This window comes from Fusarium solani (assembly GCF_023522795.1).
Source record: "Fusarium solani strain SB1 chromosome Unknown bctg00000005, whole genome shotgun sequence".
NCBI lineage: Eukaryota > Fungi > Ascomycota > Sordariomycetes > Hypocreales > Nectriaceae > Fusarium > Fusarium solani.
In genome coordinates this window covers 1,817,472-1,839,409 of record NW_027072153.1, presented here as the reverse complement: position 1 = coordinate 1,839,409, position 21,938 = coordinate 1,817,472, and the positions used below count along the sequence as shown (strand labels likewise).

Sequence of the window (21,938 nt, the reverse complement as noted above, 5' to 3'; positions counted from 1 at the left end):
CCTTGTGCACAGCCTCTTTCTCAATCGCGGATGACCTCGGTCAATCGAACAAGCAGGGCACCCTTCTCCCAGAGCAAGAAGGATTTCTGGCTATCCCAATCCTTGCTATCTTCAAGTATCTCGAGGTCAAACTTCCAAAGCAGTCGAGCAAGAATAAGGCGCATTTCAGCGTACGCGAGGCTAGTTGTTCGGCTCAGCACACTGTCCAGGGGTCATTTGACGGTCAGGTCAACTCACTTCTTGCCGATGCAATTCCTGGGGCCAGTGGAAAACGGCTGAAGCACGTCTTTGGAGTCATTGCTGTAGCAAACGTCACCAAGCCACCGCTCCGGAACAAAGTTGTCGGCGTCACGGAAGTTGGACTCGCTATGGAATGCTGCCCAGTGAGGAACCGATACTCGTGTCTGAGGCTTGAGAATTAGCAAAGATATGGCGATATCGTTTGCAGAGACTTGCCTTTTCGGGTATCCAAAATCGCTCCATAATCTCACCTCCTGAAGGAACAAGCCTTGGTAGACCAGTTGGCACGGGGGGATCTGTGAAGTGTTAGAAACAATGATACTCATCAAGGTAGGCGTCGTACAGATGCGGAGTCCTTCGTTGAGGACGGCCAACAAGTAGCTAAGTTGATTGACACGCTCCAGCGTAATATCATCTTCGGCATCAAAACTGGACCGGATCTCGGAGACCAGTTTATCAAGCTTCGACTTGTTCGTGAGAAGCTGGAATGTGACGCCGCTGAGTAGGGTGGCCGTTGTTTCGCTTCCGGCAAGAATAAGGATGTGCGAATTAGCAGCGATCTCACCATCAGACATTCCCTTTTCGTCATTGTGGCGGAGGATGTAGGAGATGAAGTCTGCTCTGTCGGTGGTGCTTGCGACCCTTTTCATAGCGGTTTCACGGCTCAGTTGAAGGTGCTGCTTAGAGCCCTTGACCAGGCGTTTTGGTGTAAGATAAGGGACGAGGAAGCCCATATTGAGGTATTGGGCAATTTGTCTGTAGGGAATCGCTTTGACGTGTTGGAAGACGAGACGGACCCAAGGATGATAGCCACCGCTATCAAGACAGCCAAAGGGTTCGCCAAAGGAGAGATCCCCAATCAGATCAAAGGTCGCAAAGTTGTACCAGGAAACAAGGTCGACAGCCACTCCATCATGCGCTTGCTGGGCGAGTCGGTTGATGAATTTGTCAATGTATAGCTTCAGAATATCCTCCTGGCTGCGAAGTGCCTTCTCTGAAAAGGCGTGTGACAAGAGTCGCCGGAAACGCTTGTGGTCCTCATGATTGGCGTTTATGATGGTGGGATCCTTGAGGCCTCTTTGATAGAAAGGGGGGTCCTTGACAAAGGTCGCGTCCAAGCTAGACTTGTGTCCGTAAATCTGCTTCAGGGCGGTGGCAGTGATGAATGAGATGTCTGTAGGGGCAAATCTAACGACAGGCCCATAGCGGTCATGCATCTCTTTCAGACTCTGATGCCAGTCGCCGCGGAGCAGATGGAGGTAGTAGGGCAACGAAGAAGCAGCGTAGAGTTTTGGGCCTGGGACCTTGGCGAGGGGGTGGAAGAATGCATAGTAGGCGCAGCGTAATAACAAGTAAAATACAAACTGATGGAATTAATGTCAGTAAGAATATCTATGATTCGAAAGACATCCTTACAGTGAGTGACAGGGCCAAAGCAACGGCTGTAAAACTGGCCAGCTGTGAAGAAAGCATAGACAGAACGGCCATTGCAACGAGGTTTCAAAGTCTGAGTAATGATGCAGATGGAGGAGAAGTAATGGACAGCAATTACGTTCCCTACTTATATCTAATCGGCACTCGCAGATCCTTCTCCAAATATCTCTCAAAAGAAGCCCTTCATACAATTGTCCATGGAGGTTGCTGTAGTCCGCGGACTATTCGGTCTCTTTGAGCCCGGGAGGCCGATTTTCAGGCCATAACTAGAGGTGATCTGCGCCCTGCTTGACATTTTGGCAATTTACGAGTCACGGCACTTGATAGATGGCAGGGTTACTGAGACCTACATATGCTCCGTGTTGTTTCAGGAATCTAATGTGGACCACGGGCATTTGAACTCCGATGCCGACTGCCGGTCCAATGCCCATTGAGACCGAAGTTCGTCTCTCCGGGCAAAAGTTCCCACATAACGTTATGCGAGAGATGTAACTCTAGACCTCGGGCCACAAAACACCCCGGGATTTCTAAGGATATTGTGATCTTCCCATAGAGAGTACCATGTCCTTCACATTTTTGATGCTACTTACATCGACTATGCCCTTATCCCCCCAATAAAATGATATTAAGACGAACAGGATAAGAGATATCAACGTCCAACATGGGGTGTACTAAGGTATTCCTTCCATTGCCCCCTGCGCACAATATCAACGGGCGACTCCAGCCACAGAATTTGTTAGATGAAACACTTCCTATTAAACTCGATCTGTGTCATACAGTTTAAAATCTCCCAAGGTCTCAATGATGGCGTTATCAAAAAAAGAAATCCCTCCACCTTGCATTCATGACAAATTGAACCGAGAAAGGAAAGGAGTTAGGCCATTTACACTCAAGCTCCTGAGTGAATATAAGCCGCCCATTTAGTCCAAGAAGATGGATAATGCTCTCGGACCTTGATCACTGCCTCCCTCAGGGCGGAAGCCACCATTTCATCATCAACAGAATCATGTGTAACACCAATGAGATTCTCGTAAAAGGCACGAGCAATTTCGACACCGACCTCGTCTTCCACCGGCCATAAGGATCCAATGACATGAGAGAATCCAGCAATCTGCAAGGCCCCAGACATATGTAAGCCTTCATCCCCGAGGCGAAAGGTCCCCATCGAAGCTGTGGTACAAGCAGAGAGGAATGCTATCCAGGGCTTTTTGAGATTGTCCAGGGCGAGAAACTGGGGAACGGTGAGCTTATCAACCTCCTTGGTGCTGCCATCTTTGCTGGACTTCTCGAGGACAAGATGGCTTTGTGACGGGTCGCCCCTATCTACCACCCCATGACAAGCGAAGTGGACAATGTCACTCGTGGCGACGGCCTGTAGAGCGAGACTCGCTGTTGGTTGAGGTAGGTGCGTGCATTTCCACTTCCCATTGGTGAGATCTGCAATAACTTCCTTCTCCTTCCGCACTGCTGGCAGAGGGGCGTGATTTCCGGGTGTTGTTTCCATTGTGACGATGGTCAAATCCAGTTCCTCCTGATCTGTCTTCCTCCTCAGCGCCCGAGACCGATCAGAACGCTGCTTGGCGTGCAACAGGGCCTTGATGGATGGCGTGTACGATGAGACTGACAGAGACAACGCGTCCTGGTCAGGGTCGGTCTCCGATGCAGCCGCGTGGAAAGGAAACCCAGCGGCACCCCCAGATCCGATCCACCAAATCCGGGGTGGTTCACCATCGCTAGGCATGGCGCCGTAGCGCTTCAACTCATCAAACACAGGCCGTACACAGTTGTCCCATAGCCAGCCTGCAAAACCTGCCGAGGGTTGTCTCGCCTGTTTGGGAACCTTCTTCGAGACAATCTGGATGGCTCGCTTCACAGGAAAGTCCACAATGGAAAATCCTGAAATTAACTGAACGCCGAATTCCACTATCTTCTGCGGCTCGAGCCCTGAAAGTGGCACAACCAGCGTGCGGGAGTCGACGAGAATGATGGCATCACTTCTCAAATAACTGATGTTCACCAAGACGACGATGCCCTCCTTAGTGCATGATTTCAATCGATCAACAGGAGGCTCACGAAGGAAGTCATGGTGGCCATCAAGATTTCTAATCTTTTCGAGGCAGTTGACAAGGTCTGCTTCAGCGGCCCTTCTTTCTTGTAGTCTGACCTCTCCAAGACGGGAGCTTTGAAGATCGGATGGGATGTGCAACTTCGCCCTGATGTCCAAAAACTCCTTCGCAAGGCCCTTGTCGGTTTCCTGTAGCTCCGATACTTCATCAGTGTTGTCCATGGCGAATCCCAATATCATGGCTCTGCCTGCTTCGAGCTGTGCAAGGGCTTCATCGGGTTCCCCTAGCTGTAGCAACAAGGAGCAAACTTCAGATGCTAGGCCTGAGGTTTGTGAAACAACCTGCTGCTGGTCTTGCAAGGACTGATATCTGCCACAGACTCGGGGTAGCAGCTGCATGGCCGCCAAGCCGATTGGTTTTGCCTCCTCCCACCTGTGCTGGTGTGTGAGGATTCTAACCGCCTTTTGAGCAGCTTTTATTCGCATGACAGGCGATCCATTTGGTGAATTTACTGCTTCTGTGAAGAGACTGAGGGGTTCAGTGAAGGTAGAAGCATCGGCGTCTGGATCGTTGTCAAATAGCTGTGCCACAAGCAGGCCGCCGAGCCAGCCGAGGAGTCTTGCTCTATCCGAAGAATCCTGTGGTGTCGCATCAAGGCATTTCCTCGACATCTCGATTGCTTTCTCCAAGTCCGCCTTTTCTCCATGGTTTCCTTCTTCCCACTTGGTTTGGTAGGCCATAGAAAGGGTTTGTTGAAGACGGTGCATGCGTGGATCATTTTGCCCAGCCAGTAGTATCGACTTCGTTCCATGGTCGATGGCACTCTGAATGTTTTCTTGTTGGCTAGACTCCACGTGTCTGTTTTTATTGTCCAGTGCCTCGCAGAGCAAAGAGTGAGTGAATCCAATGTCCACATGGCCGTCGGGGTATCTCAACAGAGCTCGGTTGAGGACGTCCACAGCTTCATCCAAATACTCGTCTTCCAAGTGGCGGCGGTACGCACTAATCAAGATACTTCCAAGGTTTCGTAGGTTATCAGCCGACTTCACGACGTGCGGGTTGAGTTGGTTGGCTGCGGCCCGGTACTTGGCGACTGCAATGTCCAGAGCTTCGGTCTCCCCAGTCAGGTCGAACCTGGACGCCAACGCATCTGCTAGGTTGCTGAGTGCTAGCCCACGGATTTGCCCATGCTCCGAGGAGAGCTCAATAGCATGCTGAAATAGGCCAGTGGCGTTCTCAAGGCTAGATCTATCGGCCAGGTGGTGGAAGCGGGCTATGTAGGCCAGTCCAAGTTGGTTTGTCCATCGGGCCTTGTCGGGGTGGCCGTTTCCACAGAGTTCTACTGATCTCCTTCCGTTTTCAAGCGCCTGCTGTACATCTGCAGGTCTTAGAGAATGTAGATAACGGCGATAGTACGCGTATGAGAGACTTCCGTATACAAAGGCGACATCCGCAACGGGGCAGTCTGGCCGCTGAGCCAATTCCCTCGCCTCCAGTCCCATCATCACCGCACGATCCAGATGCGTGTCTGCATCACCAATATGAAGGTCAGACAACTCTGACAGACACTCTGCAAGGTTTGAAAGGGCGAATATCTGAGTGTCGGCCCCAGCATCGACAAAGTTTCGAACAGCCTCAGCCCGCTCAATGGCCGCCTGCAGATCCTGGTGCGTTGCTGAAATCTTGAACCGATCCATCAAGAGATTCGAATACACCTGTAGCAGCATTGGGTTCTCGTCAACCACGTGTGGGAATGAGGCAAGGGTCTGGATGGTCCTTCCAAGCTCGAAAGGGTCTTGAGTCATCTCGAAGTGACAGCGATGAGCGCGTCCGTACATCACGAGGTAATCCGGGAAAAGCTCATTCCCCTCCTCTATAAGTGAGCTAGCACGCTCCAAACGAGAAATCGACAGTTCCAGATCTAGCATGTCTTGACTGCGCGTCTGGTAGCGTTCGAGGAGAGTATCCACTGCCAACAGCAGCCTCCATGCCAGTTCGGGGTCAAGCGGCGGCGATATATCCACTGCGTGAAGTCTTAGATCAATCTCTTGATCATTAAGATTGTTACCGAGTTCATCGTTTCGACTGAGTCTTCTTCTTGCCGTGTGTGTGGCGAGGTGATCGAGACGAAGAGCTCTGGCAGCGTCTGGAGACGGGATCGAGGCATTGAGCGAACCAGGGCCCGGTGCTCCAATGTACGCTTCCAACCAGACGGAAAACTCCTCGTCATCCATAAGAGAGATATCCATTCTGAATCGCGCTGATGCCTCACTGAGGGGTGATTTGGTGCACTTGGTGGGTGATACTGTCAAGATCTTGAGTGCTAGGCGAAATCAGGCTGAGAACCCAACCGGACATGCACGACAGGCTCCATGGATACCCAAATCACGTGTAATACCCCTCATTCTTTGCATATAATTCTAAGCAGACCTTTATTTATCACATCGTCCCCAATACCCACGTGCAGGCCAGCCCAGATAGCGGTAACATGTCGAATCCTAAGCATTTTGCGCTCCTAATCGGCGTGGACTTTTCCATCAAGAAACCTCTAAACAGCTGTGTTCGAGATGTTGATTTACTGGAGGCATACCTGAAAACTCTTCAGCGGGATAAGAGGCTCGACATGTTGGAGATTACCAGACTGACGGCGAGCAACCCGACACATCAGGGTCCCAACCCACGCAAACCACCGGAGGGTGATGAATCTCTACCGACCCTACAGAACGTTAGAGATAATCTTACCCGTATCTCATCAGGCTCTACCAAAGACGATCATGTCTTTGTTCACTTCTCTGGGCATGGCACAGTTTTGCCCCAAGGTGCACTGGCGTTCGTTCTTTTCGGATGCGAAGACCAGAACGGGCGGCTTCGGGACTGCCTCACTGGTGACGAATTAGCAAATTATCTCAACAAGATGGTCACGAAGGGTGTCAAAGTCCTCTTAGTTCTCGACTGTTGCTACTCGGGTAAGATATCTCGCCGAGAGTTGCCGGACCCAGAGCGATACATTCCTTTTGTCGGTGCCTCTGATCCCGAGTATGTCGAAAATCCCCAAGATCATGCCCATCTAGGTGCCACATGCAGCGATGGAACTGTCCGAGGCGCTTCGGCGCGTGAAAACTGGCTTATGGATCCCAAGGGCTACACAATTATTACGGCGTGTGGGCCAACACAAACCACGCGCGCCCTACGCTTCGAGGGCGGGAAACTCTATGGAACCCTGACTTACACCCTCTTCAAATCGCTTGACAGACTAAAGTCGCTGAATATGAGTCACATGGCCATCTTCCAGTTCATCTGCGCCAGGTTCAGAGCTATGGAGTCTAACCAGGTCCCTCAGCTGAAGGGGAGCGGCGACTTTTCATTCTTTGGACATTTGCAGGGCTCGGACGATACCTTCTTCCCCTTGGTCGTCTTCAAAAGCGGAAAGATCATGGTCCAGGCAGGGGAGATTATGGGGGTTCATGAGAACGAAAAGCTAGTTTTGGTTCCTCCGAACAACTTCACCGATGAAGTTTGTGGAAGCACGCATGTACTTGCAACTGCCCAAGATGTGGGCGGAGTGACAGCTAAGGTCAACCACATCAACCCTCCCTCGAAGATCGATGCTGGGTGGGTAGCCAGACCGCTCAAACTATGCCAGCAGGTTTCGACTACGACAGATGGGGCAGCGAACCGATCGAGTCAGGGGAGGTACTTGCAAGAGAATTCAGTGTTCCTACCCAGCTTCACAGAAGCCACGGCACCTTTCAAAGCCAAAATCAACGACCAGGGCGGATTTGACATACAAGATAGTCAGGGGCAAAGAGTGCATTTTGATGGACTCTCGCTACTACCGGCTCATTCCCCAACCACCCGCCCTCAGATCCTTCGTGTTCTGGCATACCTTACACGATACCACGAGATTGTCAATATGAAGCCGTCTACAGAAAATGAGGCACTTCGAGCCGACGTCGACGTCAAGATATGCAACGAGTCGGGGGCTCCGTTTCCAGACACCAGAGTAATTCACGTGAAAAACGAACAAATACTTTGTCTGTCTATTGTCAACAATGGCGAGGATCCGGTGTTTGTGCACATTCTTTATCTCTCAGGAGACTGGGAGATTAAAAACCTCCTGGCAAACGAGAATACGCGACTCTTCTCTGACAGCACCATCACGGGCGAGCAAGATCTCACTGAAAAGCGGATCGAGTTGGTTGTGAGGATGACAATCCCAGAACATAATATCCTCCGTGGCATTCACAGCTGTGATGATATTTTCAAGGTGTTCGTCACCACTCAGCCTGCACCATTTGCGCACCTATCCGCGGTTAGACCTCTACTACGGGGTCGCCGGCCGAAGTCGAAGACAGATTACAAGACTCTTGGACAGCGTGGACATTCCACATTCATACAGAACTAAATCAGGCGCTATCTCTATGACTATGTAAGTGATTCTTGTACTGAGACCGGCATCTAGCTTCGTCCTTCGTCTTCAGTGGCACCGTGGGGCTCACCTACGCAGATTAGAATGTCTATCTCGGTTTAAATCTCTTGACGTTCAGAGGATTTTTCTTCCTATTGTTTCTATAGTCTTTTATTTTACCAGTTCTCGCTGTAAGGATAATCAAACCATCCATGGTTAGACTGCGTCTCTTTTCACTTCGGGTGTGCCTCAGTGAACTTTTCAAACTTCATTCATTCTCCACTTCTTGTCATATGGTTTTCTTTCGTTAGCTATTAATTATTCATCATGGCCCGTAACGAGAGGAGCAAAGTCTCATTTATTGACTTCTTAAACTCGCATACCCATGCCCGGATCCAAGATAGCCGACTGCTGCATCAAGACGCCAAGGACGCGGGGCTTGATATCTACGCCACTCTCTAGGGCGCGGGGTGGAAAGTAACCAGCAGGATTGGGCTGCCGGCTGCCGGGCCGGGTGAGAATGTCGGGCAGCCTACAATGTGCACATTGGGCACCAAGGCCAGGCTGGCCGACAATAACTCTGGTCCTGCCTTTTCCGCACACTCGACGGTAAATTGAAACTGTCGTACTAGGCGCTCAAGATATCAGTCCTCCAATCAGTCGCTATATATCAGTTCATCCCTGTCCTGAGAGTTGAAGGATCTGGCACCCAGCTCCTCGTTCATCGCTGACACGTAAACATGGCGTCTGACCAGAACGGGTATGTTGGTGTTGAAGCCATCTACCTCGTGGTAGCTCATGCTAATAAGTGAGGCATAGAGCCAGTAGCAGAAGCGACAGCCCAGAGTTCACCATCGACTATGATGAATCGAGACCATATATCCAGGAGTACCAGAAAGTGAGTTCTTGGGCGTGTAGATTGCGTCGATGATTGCGGGCTAATATCAGGCATTAGCCCCCCAAGTTCGGTACGGGAGATAAAGTTTGGTATAGGCAGGGCGGCAACTCCCCCTCGAAGGCCCTTTTATAGTAGCGTCGGTCTCTTCTGGGGGTAAATATCTTCTGGCCTGGGATGATCCGGATGAACCAAAGACTGCGAAAGATGGGATGGAGATTGATGAGGAGCACCTACAGTCCGTTGAGGCATAGTGGGCTGTTCAGTGGGGCAACCTAGATCCTTGTCTTTTCCACCCCAAGCGCCTCCAATTCAAGCTCTCGTGATACTTCTAACTAAGCTACTTGCTATTGCCTCGTAATGTCCCTCCTTGGTCCTTACCTCAAGGCCCTTCCTTCATTCCCCATAGCCATAGATTAATGCAAACAGTGCTCAGTTATAACTATTCAACCCAACATCGTACAAGAAGGATATCGATGCATCGCTTAATCCATATCCTTTGATACCTTCTCCACCCACTCGAAGCCAGGATCGTAGCCGACATGTATATACCGGAGAAGAGTCCCCGAGATATCACGGTACAGAACCTCCCGCTTCCCATCACCGCTACTCTTCATCTTTTCCTCCTTCTTCATGCCCTTCTCAAGCTTCCCAAACTTGGACGCAACGATCCATGCTCGGTAGGTCACAGAGACTCGCTTGAGCTTGTAGTGTTCTTCCCAGACAAACTTGTTGTCGTCACTGTTGCTGGCACGGGACATGAACCCTTGGAGAATGCCTCTTAGAATGTTGGAGCCAGGTATTTTTTCTTGATCTTGGCCCAGGTGCCCCCAGCGGGCATGCGGCGAGCAAGTAATGCTGGTGAGATTGGGGCTGGCAGCAAGTGCTTCGCCGACTTTGTCCTATCGACACCTGTTAGCAAGATGAGTAGAGGCAATGCAATCAAAAGGGCTTACAATTTCACTCTCTTCCGGCGCAAACGTGAAATCCTCCAGATGAGGTAGGTTGTTGACGATGGTAGCCACAGTTTCAGCTGACAGATATGGGATCTTGCAGCCAGAGATGATTCCCCTATAAGATATCCTGAGAACCTTCAGGTTCTCATGCTTGAGGATGGCTTGCAGCAGTGTATCCGACAATCCAGGATTGACCACGTGTTCCTGAGGATATTGGTTGTAATCCACAAGTTCCAGAGTCGAGAGGGTATCGAACGAGGAGATGAAGGCGCATTTGGCGTCAAAGCCCATCTGCTCCTGCTCGGGCGTCTCCATACGTTGATTGTGTGACATGTCCACACTCAGGATTCGCAAGGCTATGCGCTTGTCCTGGGCTGAGCCGGCCAAACTTGAGAGATACTGGAAAAGGCGGTGTCTGCCTTCAGACAGACGCCCAAGTTTGAGCTCTTGCAGACCGGCAAAGTCAATGGCCCTCTGCATCGACTTTAAGAAGTTGCCTTCATCAAATCTGACGCCAGAAAGAGTTAATGACTTGAGGGCGATGAGACCATGTGCTTGGCTCGATTTGGATGCGGAAACAATCTTCTCCCAGTCTTCCAGAAAGGAGGTGGCGTATGAGCTTGTTTTCATAGATAGACTGCGAAGTGTCGACCTAGAGTTTAGTAGCATCGCCCGAACCACGTTATCCTTGCCCATGGCACTGCCCCAGCTGTAATCCTCAACGCTTAGATGCTGCAGGTTCTTGACTTTTGCAAGTGGTCGCATAGCACCTTCATCAAACCTGCTTGTACTCACAGACAAAGCTTTCAGGGATTTCAGTGATGCAAGGCTTTCCGCCATGGGCCTGTGGACACATTAGCACGTTATGGCCCATGTATTGGAGATAGATTGAATGCCAAGTTACGTTGTAAGAACATGGGTCTCGACAATCTCCAGATTGTTCAAGTTCTGAAAGGCCTCTTCCAGGTATCTGTTGGTAATGTACTTGTGCTTTCGCCCCGGGTCGCACACACCGACGACGATGCTGCGGACGTAGTCTGCACAGAGTGGCTTGGCGTCCTCGTCAAGACGGGATGAAAATCGGTCCTGCTGGCCTTTGTATTTGCCTTCCTTCTTCAGCTGCTTCTTCTGCGCTATCGTGAGAACTGGCTCAAGACCACGGATGAGCTTTGGAATGTGGGCGTGAAACATGGCAGCCACAGCAATGTGCTTATAGAGGTACGGCATTGCGATTGAATAGTATTTCTTGCATGTGCGGCCCAGTTTGCCAAGAGTTGGTCGATCATCGATCTAGGGCATATAATGTTAGCATTGGCACAATGAAATGCTTTGGTTCCTCACGCTCTGCAGAATCATGTTGAGAATCTCTGGTGGCAGGGACGATAGTGCATCATCGTTCGAGACGATTTGAGCCTGGACATTTGGTTCTCTGGACTTAGCCTTGGGCTTTGCCGGCTCTGTTGCGCTCTTCTTGCGTTTCGCGACCCCTTGTGCTTTGGCTGGCGGGGCTTTGCGTTTGAGTGGGACAGCCTGGGATTGTCGGGGCTCAGGTGGTCCCTGGGCCTCCTGGTTTCGAATTCTGGCGCTTCTCCTGAGAGTCATTGTGTTCAACTGCAGCCGGTTGTTGGTTTGACAGGAATTGAAGGGAGAGGGGGCACATGGGAAGAAGTCAATGTTAAAATAAGTTGACAGCGACACGCGAAGACGCGAAGGAAGCCTAGACAGGATTCAGGAGCGCAGCGCTATCACGTGATGACGTGGTGTCGGTGCAAGGGCCGTTAGGCATCCTTCTAAACCAAGCCCAGTCCAGTAAACGCCGAATCACTCAGGGGGGTTGATCCTGAGTCCAAGATGAGAGAGTGAGCAGAGAGTGATATCCGAATACCTGAGACATGATTCCCACCCACTATCATGCTGGCCCGAGCTGTTAAATCATGGTCGATCGTGAAACCAGCGAGTGTGAAGCTCAACTATGATGCGGCTTTACACACGCAGTCATTTCCCCATTTTCCCTCTTGTCGAATTGAAGTAACACCGAGACAATTGAACGACAAAAAAAAAGTCGTAGGTAGTTAAAACCAAGCAACGGCAAAAAAGAGGTCCTAGCCAGGTTCGAACTGGCGACTTTGGAAGGCAGAAATCAAAATCCAACGTCCTGACCACTAGACTATAGGACCATTTTCGCGTCTACCACGAGAGATGCAGTGGATTGGCTGTGCCACACTGTTGACTCTCACCCAGACTTTTTAGATATATATACGCGAAAAATTAAAAAAGGACTAATACCTAGGGTAGCAAGGTATATACTTCTAGCCATGGGATACTACTTATTTATGCATTGCTCTATTGTGTGACAGAGGCATGAGGATTCAGTAGCGCATGGCCTCGTTGCTTTTTATTACACAGCCCCTAGGAGCATCTATAGTTCTCAACAGGGCCATATGCTACTAAATCATCTCGTGATCTCAAAGCCATCTCCCGTAGCTATCTACGTCGCGTTGTCTCGCATCTAAGATAATAAGTCCTTTGTGCGACATATCTTCGAGAAAGGCAATTAGTCTCTCGCATTTCCACAGCTATGTACTTTAATGATTTGTTTTGCCCAAGTTGTGAACATATTGCTCAGAAGTCCTTTCAATTTCCACGAGAAACAGAGCTCAGCTAGTTGTCTATCTCCAAGGTCTTCAACTCGTTGTAACCAACCCTATCACCATAGCCTTACAAACCTCCCAGATACCATCAACCAAACTCCATGTCATTTCCCATTCAGATTCATGATCCCAGGCTTAAACAAACACAACCTTGGTGACAGTAGGGGTGGGCGCCTCAATGGTGACGGGAGAAGCGCTGGCGCAAGAGCACGCGGTGAGGTAGCGAGCCTCTCCTGAGCAAGCGCTGGCGTAGGTGGGAACAGACTTGGTCACATAGACAGTCCTGAAAGTTGTGTTAGACTGCTCAAAGCGTGAATGGCAACGGACAAAACTCACTTGGCGGGAGGGGTCGTGGTGACTTCAAGATAGGCGTTGCAGTCAGCCTGGTACGAGGCCACGACCGCGGGGCCGCGGAAGCCGGGGACAACGGCTCGGGCACAGTTATCACCGCATCCAGTGCGCTCCTGGAGCTCCTTGGGGATGGCGGCCACGACAGGGGCGAGGAGAGCGGCGATGAGAGTGAACTTCATGGTGAAGGGTGGAAGAATTGGAGTGGTAAAGATGTTTGAATGTATGTTTGATTGTTGAGATGTTGATGCTGATGATCTGAAGCAGTTGAAGGGAGACTTGATGCTCTCTTTATAGTTGATTTCTCACCTCCTAGGTCTCTTTCAGCTCAAGTCCGAATCCGCTCTCGAGACCCAACATCGCCTAACCCATTGTCTAGACACCGTTGAATACACCGATAGAATCCTCAACAGGGCCATAGTATCGCGAGGCTATCGCCACTTTTCCACCAGTTTTTACCACGAGGTCCCGTCTTGGCGCGTGGTAGCCGCCACGTTGGGAACGGTTTAGCGACATGTCAAACGCCACGACTCAACCGCCAGCAGCTGAACCCATTCTAGACTACGCCAAGACTCACAGAGAACTGTGGACATTTGAGGGGTTCAGCCTTTAGCCGTGGATTTCTCCTGGGTCCATAACGGTTTTGGCGTAGACTGCACCGAAAGAGGGGGGACTATTGGAAGCTTTCATCCACGTTTTTATGGATAAGGGCTGAACATGCTTAGTAGGGAAGCTAACGGGAACAAAGACGTTGAAAGGGAAAGGGATGGTGCTGCAACGGGCAAGAGGGTCCAGCCATCTTCAGGGGTCAGTTGACAGAATGCTCCGACTTGTCTGACCGCACAACGCCTCATGCCAGGGGCATGGGTCTGTTGGAAGTTTTGAGTGGTTACTTGTCAGATGCACAGGGGTTAAGGAGCTGCGAGATCGATGTTGGTTCCGGTCCAGAGATCTGGGCTGCGTCCAAGCAGGAGGCCGTTTTACGTTAGGACTGTCTCACATACATCGGCCTCGGTGCAGTGTGTGAATGAACGGCAGACCCCAAGGATCTCAATGTATGTACGCGCAAATAGATAATTACGGAGTTGAAAGAGAGAAGCGATGTTTCGCAAGTGCGAAGGATCCAAATGTGACTCTGCAGTCTGGAAGCCGATGGTTCGGCACAATCTATTTCCCACCCAGAGTCATCACCATACCTATCCCCATCAGACCACTCGATCTGATCTTTGGAAAGTGCTGTGCCCCTCCCGAGTCAGCCGTCCATGCCGTCACGGATCCGGAGGAAATTGATGTATCTCCCCAGGGTCCAGCGACGCGACTGCTTGCCCCAGACAGCCATGGGCAGCGACAGCATGAGGATGACGAAGCTCAGGACGCCAAGCTCGATGAAGCAGTCCTGAAGTCCCGTGTCGATCCAGTAGCTGCACACGAAAGTAAAGATGGTGGCAATGCTGTTGTTGATGACGGCCACACCCACCATACCCTCCAGCACCATGTCCGGGTAGCTGTCGGCCAGGTACGTGATGCTCAGGTCGCCCGCGCATCCGTAGCCGAAGCCGATGAAGCCCAGAGCCACGTAGGGAACCGGCCAGGCCCAGCCCTTCGCGGAACCGATGCCGAAGAGCCACATGCCCAACGGGAAGATGACGACGCAGAGCACCATGAGGTACAGACGGAACTCGGCCTCCATAATGCCCTTGTTGCGCTTGGCCATCCAGAGGATGAACTTGTCACTGCAGTAACCACCGTAGAAACAGCCGATGATGCTGCCAATCAGGCACGGGATGTTCATGTTGCCGACGGCGGCATCGCTGTAGTTCCACGGAGGGCCAATCCAGTAATCCTCTTCAACAGTGAGGTAGAAGGACAGCGCAATGTTCTGCAATCCCCACTGCAAGCCAGCAAACCACACAGCGGGAAATGTGAAGATGCGCATCGTGTGCCACAGGCGAGACACATACTGACGGACACCCAGGCCCTGAAGATTGGAGGCGGGCGTGATGAGGGCGATGCGCTGCCAGTAAGTCTTGCGCTGCGAGTACGACACCGACAGCCGGTTGCGCTCAGTCTGCGAGCGGCTAGAGGACTCGGTCATGTCCACCACACTAGCCTCGACGTCAGCAGGCTCCTCCGACTTTTCCCTGCTCATCTTGGTGACAAGATCGCCACCCTGGTGAGCCGGGGGTGGCACGGGAATGCCGTCGGGCTTGGCCGAGTTGGCCTCTGCGTCGCGCTCGTCATTCTGCTGCAGATCAAGGTAGCGGTTCCTCTCAAACGCAGTCTCTTCAAGGCCAAAGAAGAAGAGGAGCAAGGTAAACCCCGAGGCAATGGCGCCGACGTGGCCGATCCAGCGCCAGCCAATGTTCTCGGCGAGGTGGCCTCCGATCAGAGGGCCGACGTAGGTGCCGACCGTGGTGGCCAGTGTGTACAGACCCAGCGAAGTACCGTTCTGGTGCTCGAACCAAATGTCAAGCAGAGAGAGCTGCACGACGGCCTCGGCGACCGACTCGGAGGCGCCGACAAAGAGCTGAGACCAGATGGTGTCGTTTTTGTTCTTGAGGTGGCCAAACCAGAGGTTTCCGATAAGACCCCATACCGTTCCAACCAGGTAGAGGATGCGACGCCCGTAGAGATGGGTCGCGGGCGAGCTCAGCAGCGTCCAGTATCCGATGGCGATAAACAGGACGCCGGCGCCCGTGTTGAAGACGTCGTAGCTAATGCCATACTCCTCGTTGACGCCCACACCCGCCGCGCCGGCCGTGTTGGAGGTTGCGGCGGTCAGGGCGACGATGTAGCAGACGAGGAACGAGTGCCATATCTTGCGCGCGAGGCTCCAGTTCAGAGGGTCGTTGGGTGACTTTGTCGGGGGCGGGACGAGGATGATGTCGCCATGCTTCTCGAGTCCGCTGTCGCCCGACACGCTCGCCCACTCGTCGGTAAAGAGCCTTCTCGTGCCCGGGAGCACTTCATCGATGGTATCGCGGCGGGGCTGGTCGTCCATCCGAGATGTTGACTTGGGGGGTCTTTGTTATAATCGACGTATGGCAAACGGCTCCTTGGAGCCGCATTCACTCGGGGTTATGGAGGATAGGTATGGGTGTGAAAGATCGCGATCGATAGTCAGCAAAACATTTTCCGATTTCGTTACAGAACCAGAAACAGAGCCGTCGTCGACGACGGGAAAAGTTTTTCTCTTATACCGTCTCGCCAAACAGCCCATGACAGGCCACACAGAAGAACCCCCCACAAGGTCCCCAGTCGGGCCGCAATGGGCAGACCGGATCGATACCCCATAGGGCAGGCCATGTTACTGCTTGCGGCACGTTTGCCGAACGAACGGGTCGGATCCAGCAACGGGGAACCGGTTGATGTCATTGTGGAATGTCTAGTCTGGCGAATGCTCGCGTGCGCAGGGGTCGACCCCAGTCTCCAGCTGACGGCTTCTCCGCGACGCGTTTTGGAGGCGAGACTAAGAAAGTAAGAGGGGGGTTGATGGACGCGGATCAGAGTTGCCGGTGTCTATCTTGCAAGTCTGTCATTGGTCTATCGGATTGGCCTAGATAATGCATCTCAACACCATGCGCCTGGGATCGTCACTACCTACCAGATAAGCAGCGTCCAATCAACAGACAGCACGCCTGCAGCAAATACTACACACTGATGCCGGTTCGCATGAGGCGACCTGGTGCGTATGCAGGGTCAACGTCGCAAAAAGACGCATGTGGCCCAAGCAGAAGAGACGTGCACAGCCAGGCCAACGACCAGGGCATGCCCTGCTCCAGCAGGATACTGTTGTCTAATGATTAGAATCAGAAATCCTGAGAGTAATCCTTGACTAAACTTTTGTGGAGTTGAAAGAAAAAATCGAATCGCTTTCATTATTAACAAGTCGTGGTATCAGAAATGTCCCGTGTTCCATCCTCGCATGATGCGTGCCTCGTCGTCTATTTTTTTCCCCTCTTGTCCCTCGCTAAACCATTAGAAAATCGACATTTAAATCTTTGAGCTGCTGTATCCAGTTAGTCGTCCGCTTTCCCTCTGCGTCGAGTCCCCAGAGAATCTGCAGCGTGTCGATGGCCGAGTAGAGGAAGCCCCATGGACAAACCGCCACGAGCCTCTTGAGTCGATCCATAACCCACGCGCGGAGCTCTGGAGTAGTTGCCGTCGTTCCATAAATAAAGGTGGGCCATCCCGTTGCCTTGAAGTTTGGGTCGTCGTCGGGCATCGGCGAAAGAGTATCGTAAATATCTCGAATGAGCGTCTCGCACACCTTGTCCGGCACCCTCTCCGTCAAAGACGGAGTCGACTGGATGATGTACAAGCACGTCGCAAGTCGATGCGCAGAACCAGTGAGGAACCGACTTTGGATCTCTGCCTCGTCATACGGCGAGACGCCCTCGCGAGCCCAGGTCAAGACATCCACGTTCTGTGCGCGCTTCAACAAGGCGGCGAATGAAGACACCATCACATCATCCGCAACCTGTTTATCGCCTTCCGTGTTCAAAAGCTGCGCGGCCTCGCGGAGAATGTCAAGAACCTCTGCAGGACAGCAGAAAAAGTGGTTGGTAGCTCTCGACAGTGTCGAATTAACCTGCGTGGGCGCAAAGAATGCAGTCTGTACGCCCGGCATCGTGGGGTTAAAGGACAAGCTGAGAGTGCAGTACCTGTGACATGATCAGCATGTGACTCGTCAACACACCGTCACACATCTACTAACACATAAAAATCTGAGACGACATAGTCCCTTAAAGTCTCGCTAAAGCTTGCATAGGGCTGCATCATGTTCAGAAGCTTCTTGGCACCCTCAAGGTGAGGCCGCCAGCTCTGCCAACCTGATTCGACCAGTTCAGCATTGACAAAGAACAAGATAGCAGCGAGAATAACATCGGCTCCGATGGAATCGATCTTCTCCAGTGCCGAGGGCATCAACTGTAGCGCCTGTTGCTTGGCCTTGAGTGCATCCATCAGCAGCTGTCTCGGAGGCTCTTTTCTGTCAAAAGAGTCGGGGCTCAGCCATGGCCTTGCTAGGTTGCACATGTGGGCAGCAGATACGGCAACGATGACTTCTTGCAAGAACGGATGTGCGTTGGTCAACAAGAGAAGACTGCGAAATGGATTGTTGTCGGGTCTGTCATGGGCAACGAGATCCAAACAGACACGAGACGAAACTAGACGCCATGTTAGAGAAACCAGTGGCCCTTAAACCTGTGCAGGGGATCAGTCCGTACAATAGTTCAGATACCACCTCTTAGAATGAGACATATCTTGGAACAGGGGGTCAACGAGGGGCCATGGCGATGTGGTGTGCCACGGGGCCTGTGAGGTGGGATAGAAGACTTGATTATCATGAGATCTTATCAGGCCCCAGCCCTCAGGCCCAACGCCCTTTGCATCGAAAGAGGTCAAATCCCCCTGTTTAGGAAGACGACACACCGAAGCACTCGAGCTCTGCCCAGCAAGCTTCCCTCGTGTGGCGACGGCGCCAGTCCAGAGAAAGAGTCGACCATAGCCGAGGCACTCGACGCCTCTCGAGGTGCACTTGGTACACTCCGGGTATGATCGGTCACAGCGTAGACGGGCACGGCGGCAACTGTGACAGGCTTTCTTGGCTATTTGATGGGTTCGCGGACTGACACGCTCGCTGATGATGGGGGGAGACTGGGACATGGCGCGGTGGCCGACCAGCAGCAGTTTGCGGTCAAGGCTGCTTATTAAGGAGTGGAGGGGAGCAAAAAATGGCGGATGTGCCGACCAGGGGGGGTAGCCTCTTGGTGATATCTAGGGAGAGAAAAGGGATAAGAGCAGTAGCAAGAGATGAACGAGGTCTAGGCGTCGCCAGGTGGCCTATCATTCGTCAGCCGATGGGTATTGAATGCTTGGTTCTTGGTCTGGGGGATGTTTGGTTGATTTTCGCCCGCGAGCGACGAAGCGGGATGACAAGGGCTAGTTGATGCCTGAATGACAAGGTGTTCACTCATGAAAGTGAGGCTCGAGCTAGCCCAGAAAGGTCAGCCAAGGCACATTTGGACCAGGGGTTATGCCGCAACAAGTTAGGGATGCGTTCGCTTGTCCAAGCCAACAGCTCTGAGTCACTCCATTGTTGATGGAAACCAAGCTCGGAATTACCACCGTCCTTCACATCATTCCCACCCACAAATGCCTCAACTGGGGTTAGAGTTTATCAGGATGCCAAGATGGATTAGCCAGTTGTCAACCTTGGGCCGACCTATCCGAGATCTCGGAACACACTCGTTCATGAGCCGGGCTGTCTCCGGCGTTCAAGAAGCTTCTCGAACAGATGCTCACAGCGACAGAACCAACAACGGAATTTTAGGCTACGGTTTCTTCATTTGGAAAAACACTTTGGTTATCAATATTCTTTACTCAATTACGAAATTGGAGCCACACTGTTCTGCATGTTGCTTGTACCTAATTCGGGTGACAGGTTGTCGTCGCATCTCACCTCTTGAGTTCACCCTAGAGGCTGAACAAGACCCAGGTGATCACCTCGATCTTATCTTGCATACCTACCTCCCCAAAGACAAGCTCTTTATCGGAAGCGGATCCCGATTGGAAGCTCATGAGACAAACGTTTGATCCCCATCACCCAATGGGGTCTCAATATCGTTCACCCTGGGCACCCCAGTCAGAGACAACAACCTGATCCGGAATAGGCAGCCAAGACCCTTTCGATAGGTTGACTCACGGCCCATCTATCACACATAGGCCCCTGTGCGCGTTGTTTCCTCCTATCGTTCAAGCACATATTCCTACTCAAAACAACTAGACCGTCTCTGCGCTTGCTTGAGATACCGCACTAAGAACAGGGCTTGCGCTATTGTAGGAAGCCAAGACACGGGCTGCGTAACTGTTTCCAGGCCTCGAGGTCTGAGATCGAACATAGCCCTCCCTGTATGGGTGAAAATAGGATGAATATTCCAATATTGGAAACGTGGCCCTCCCGAGCTGCTGATGAGACCTGATTCGACCATCTTTATAAATATGAGTTTGAACCGCCTTTCACATAGGGACATGATAGGAAACCATTGCACGCTCTACTTTACCTTGGATACTTGCTCGCCTGAATCAACCACAAGAACCCTCCGAAAGTACCCTACAAGCACGAGACATCGAAATGGGCCACCCCCAAACCCATCAATCCCCCGATGCCACTAACAGAGACATGGATATCGATGTCGAGATCCTTGGCCGACAAAGGCCGCCTGCGTTTCCTTCGCTCTGGTCTGAACTCGGATTCTGCTTTGCACTGCTAGGGTCCATCTTGATGGCCGTGAGATTCCCCTTACTCCCTGGACTGGCATGGCCCGAATCTAACAGATTAACTACAGGAGTTCTTCGTGAGCGGCTTCCACATTGTGCTTCCTCCACTTGTCCACGAACTCGATATCCCACGAACCTCGCAGACTTGGCCGTCCAGCGTATTTTCTCTCATCACGGGCGCCTTCCTCCTCCCTTTCGGTCGACTCGGAGATATGTACGGGGGTTATCTGGTGTTCAACATTGGTCTGGCATGGGTTGCTGTCTGGTCGCTCATCGCAGGCTTCAGCCGGAACTACATGATGCTCATATTCTGTCGTGCCCTGCAAGGGTTCGGATCAGCAGCGTTCCTCCCTGGAGGAATCATGATCCTTGGAAAGATTTACCGGCCCGGACCTCGCAAGAACCTCGTGTTCGCCCTTTACGGCGCCTTCGCCCCCCTCGGATTCTTCATTGGAATCCTTATGGGTGGCATAGCTGCTCAGTTCCTTACGTGGAGCTGGTACTTTTGGTTCGGCACCATCTTTCTCACCATCATCCTTGCCGTCTCGTGCTTGGCAGTCCCCTTTGATCTCCACGACAAGCGACCAGGAGATATACGTATGGATTGGTGGGGCGTTGGGACGATCGTGCCAGGCTTGCTCTTGATCATTTACGCCATCACCGACAGCTCCCACGCTCCTCAGGGGTGGGCGAGCCCTCAGATCATCGTCACCCTCGTGTTAGGCGTCGCCCTACTTGTCACAGCCTACTTTGTCGAGGGACACGTCGCCACCAACCCGTTGCTTCCGAGCGACCTGTTTGCCCCCAAGTACATGAAGAGACTAGTGACGGCTCTCTTTCTCTCCTATGGAACTTTTGGAATTTTCCTCTTCTACTCGAGCTTTTATATCGAGTTGGTTCTGCATGTGTCACCACTACTCACAGCTGTCTGGTATATCCCCATGATCGTTGGCGGACTCATTATCGGGACGGTCGGCGGCTTCACTTTGCACCACCTCCCTGGCCGGGTATTGCTAGTGATCTCGGGCGCATCGTTTCTGGCTTGTGTCTTGTTCTTCGCGCTCATGCCGGAGGATCCCAATTACTGGGCCTTTATATTCCCTGCAATGATCTGCGCAACAGTCGGAATCGACATCACCTACACGGTCAGCAACATCTTCATTACGAACAACCTTCCCGGATACCGTCAGGGCCTCGCTGGAGCCTTGATCAACAGCTTGCTTTTCTTGGGCATCAGCTTCTTCCTAGGGATTGCAGACATCGTGGTTGGAGAAACCGGGCACCTTGGTCTGCGGAAAAGCTACCAAGCTGCCTTCTGGCTGGGAGTTGGGCTGACAGGTTGTGCCTTGGTCTTGTATGTATTTGTCAAGATTGGGTCTGCCAAGAGCGACCTCACTGTCGAAGAGCGGGAGCAATTGGAGGCCGAGGCGCGACGGGTTCGAGATATGGAATTGGAGGATGGAATATCTGCCCTGTAGCTTTTGGGTGTCGGTAGTGTTAATCACATTCTTTCTCTCCCAGCACTCGTTTATCTGGCATTTAACTTCCTTCGCCCGTCGTAAAGTTGAGTGATCAGACTTCTCCCGGCCATTTTGGGATATCCTCTGAAATGAGATCTGCACCCATCGCCTTGTAAATTGCCTAGCCAAACCTCGTCAT

At 52.0% G+C, this 21,938-nt stretch overlaps 8 protein-coding genes across 8 annotated transcripts; 2 read left to right on the top strand and 6 right to left on the bottom strand.

Moving 5' to 3' along the window:
* Positions 1-20: 20 nt before the first annotated feature.
* On the bottom strand, positions 21-1,728 carry MRS44_009016 (uncharacterized protein; the record flags this gene model as incomplete). The annotated part of the gene is made up of 3 exons (XM_065621143.1): positions 21-180; positions 238-1,604; positions 1,657-1,728. The coding sequence occupies 3 exons, from the start codon at positions 1,726-1,728 to the stop codon at positions 21-23; spliced, it is 1,599 nt and encodes a 532-aa protein (XP_065477215.1).
* An 835-nt stretch (positions 1,729-2,563) lies between these two features.
* MRS44_009015 (uncharacterized protein) lies at positions 2,564-5,989 on the bottom strand (the record flags this gene model as incomplete). The annotated part of the gene is made up of 1 exon (XM_046269759.2): positions 2,564-5,989. The coding sequence occupies one exon, from the start codon at positions 5,987-5,989 to the stop codon at positions 2,564-2,566; it is 3,426 nt and encodes a 1,141-aa protein (XP_046132478.2).
* A 239-nt stretch (positions 5,990-6,228) lies between these two features.
* Positions 6,229-8,145, top strand: MRS44_009014 (uncharacterized protein; the record flags this gene model as incomplete). The annotated part of the gene is made up of 1 exon (XM_065621142.1): positions 6,229-8,145. One exon carries the CDS (start codon positions 6,229-6,231, stop codon positions 8,143-8,145), a length of 1,917 nt encoding a protein of 638 aa, XP_065477214.1.
* A 1,383-nt stretch (positions 8,146-9,528) lies between these two features.
* Positions 9,529-11,601, bottom strand: MRS44_009013 (uncharacterized protein; the record flags this gene model as incomplete). Its single annotated transcript, XM_046276390.2, has 4 exons — positions 9,529-9,945; positions 10,000-10,843; positions 10,904-11,289; positions 11,341-11,601. The coding sequence occupies 4 exons, from the start codon at positions 11,599-11,601 to the stop codon at positions 9,529-9,531; spliced, it is 1,908 nt and encodes a 635-aa protein (XP_046132475.2).
* Positions 11,602-12,785: 1,184 nt separating this feature from the next.
* MRS44_009012 (uncharacterized protein) lies at positions 12,786-13,180 on the bottom strand (the record flags this gene model as incomplete). The annotated part of the gene is made up of 2 exons (XM_046273876.2): positions 12,786-12,933; positions 12,987-13,180. 2 exons carry the CDS (start codon positions 13,178-13,180, stop codon positions 12,786-12,788), a joined length of 342 nt encoding a protein of 113 aa, XP_046132474.1.
* Positions 13,181-14,250: 1,070 nt separating this feature from the next.
* Positions 14,251-15,999, bottom strand: MRS44_009011 (uncharacterized protein; the record flags this gene model as incomplete). The annotated part of the gene is made up of 1 exon (XM_065621141.1): positions 14,251-15,999. One exon carries the CDS (start codon positions 15,997-15,999, stop codon positions 14,251-14,253), a length of 1,749 nt encoding a protein of 582 aa, XP_065477213.1.
* Positions 16,000-16,968: 969 nt separating this feature from the next.
* Positions 16,969-18,665, bottom strand: MRS44_009010 (uncharacterized protein; the record flags this gene model as incomplete). Its single annotated transcript, XM_065621140.1, has 3 exons — positions 16,969-17,662; positions 17,716-18,166; positions 18,227-18,665. The coding sequence occupies 3 exons, from the start codon at positions 18,663-18,665 to the stop codon at positions 16,969-16,971; spliced, it is 1,584 nt and encodes a 527-aa protein (XP_065477212.1).
* Positions 18,666-20,133: 1,468 nt separating this feature from the next.
* MRS44_009009 (uncharacterized protein) lies at positions 20,134-21,757 on the top strand (the record flags this gene model as incomplete). The annotated part of the gene is made up of 2 exons (XM_046269758.2): positions 20,134-20,289; positions 20,348-21,757. The coding sequence occupies 2 exons, from the start codon at positions 20,134-20,136 to the stop codon at positions 21,755-21,757; spliced, it is 1,566 nt and encodes a 521-aa protein (XP_046132471.2).
* Between the last annotated feature and the right edge of the window lie 181 nt (positions 21,758-21,938).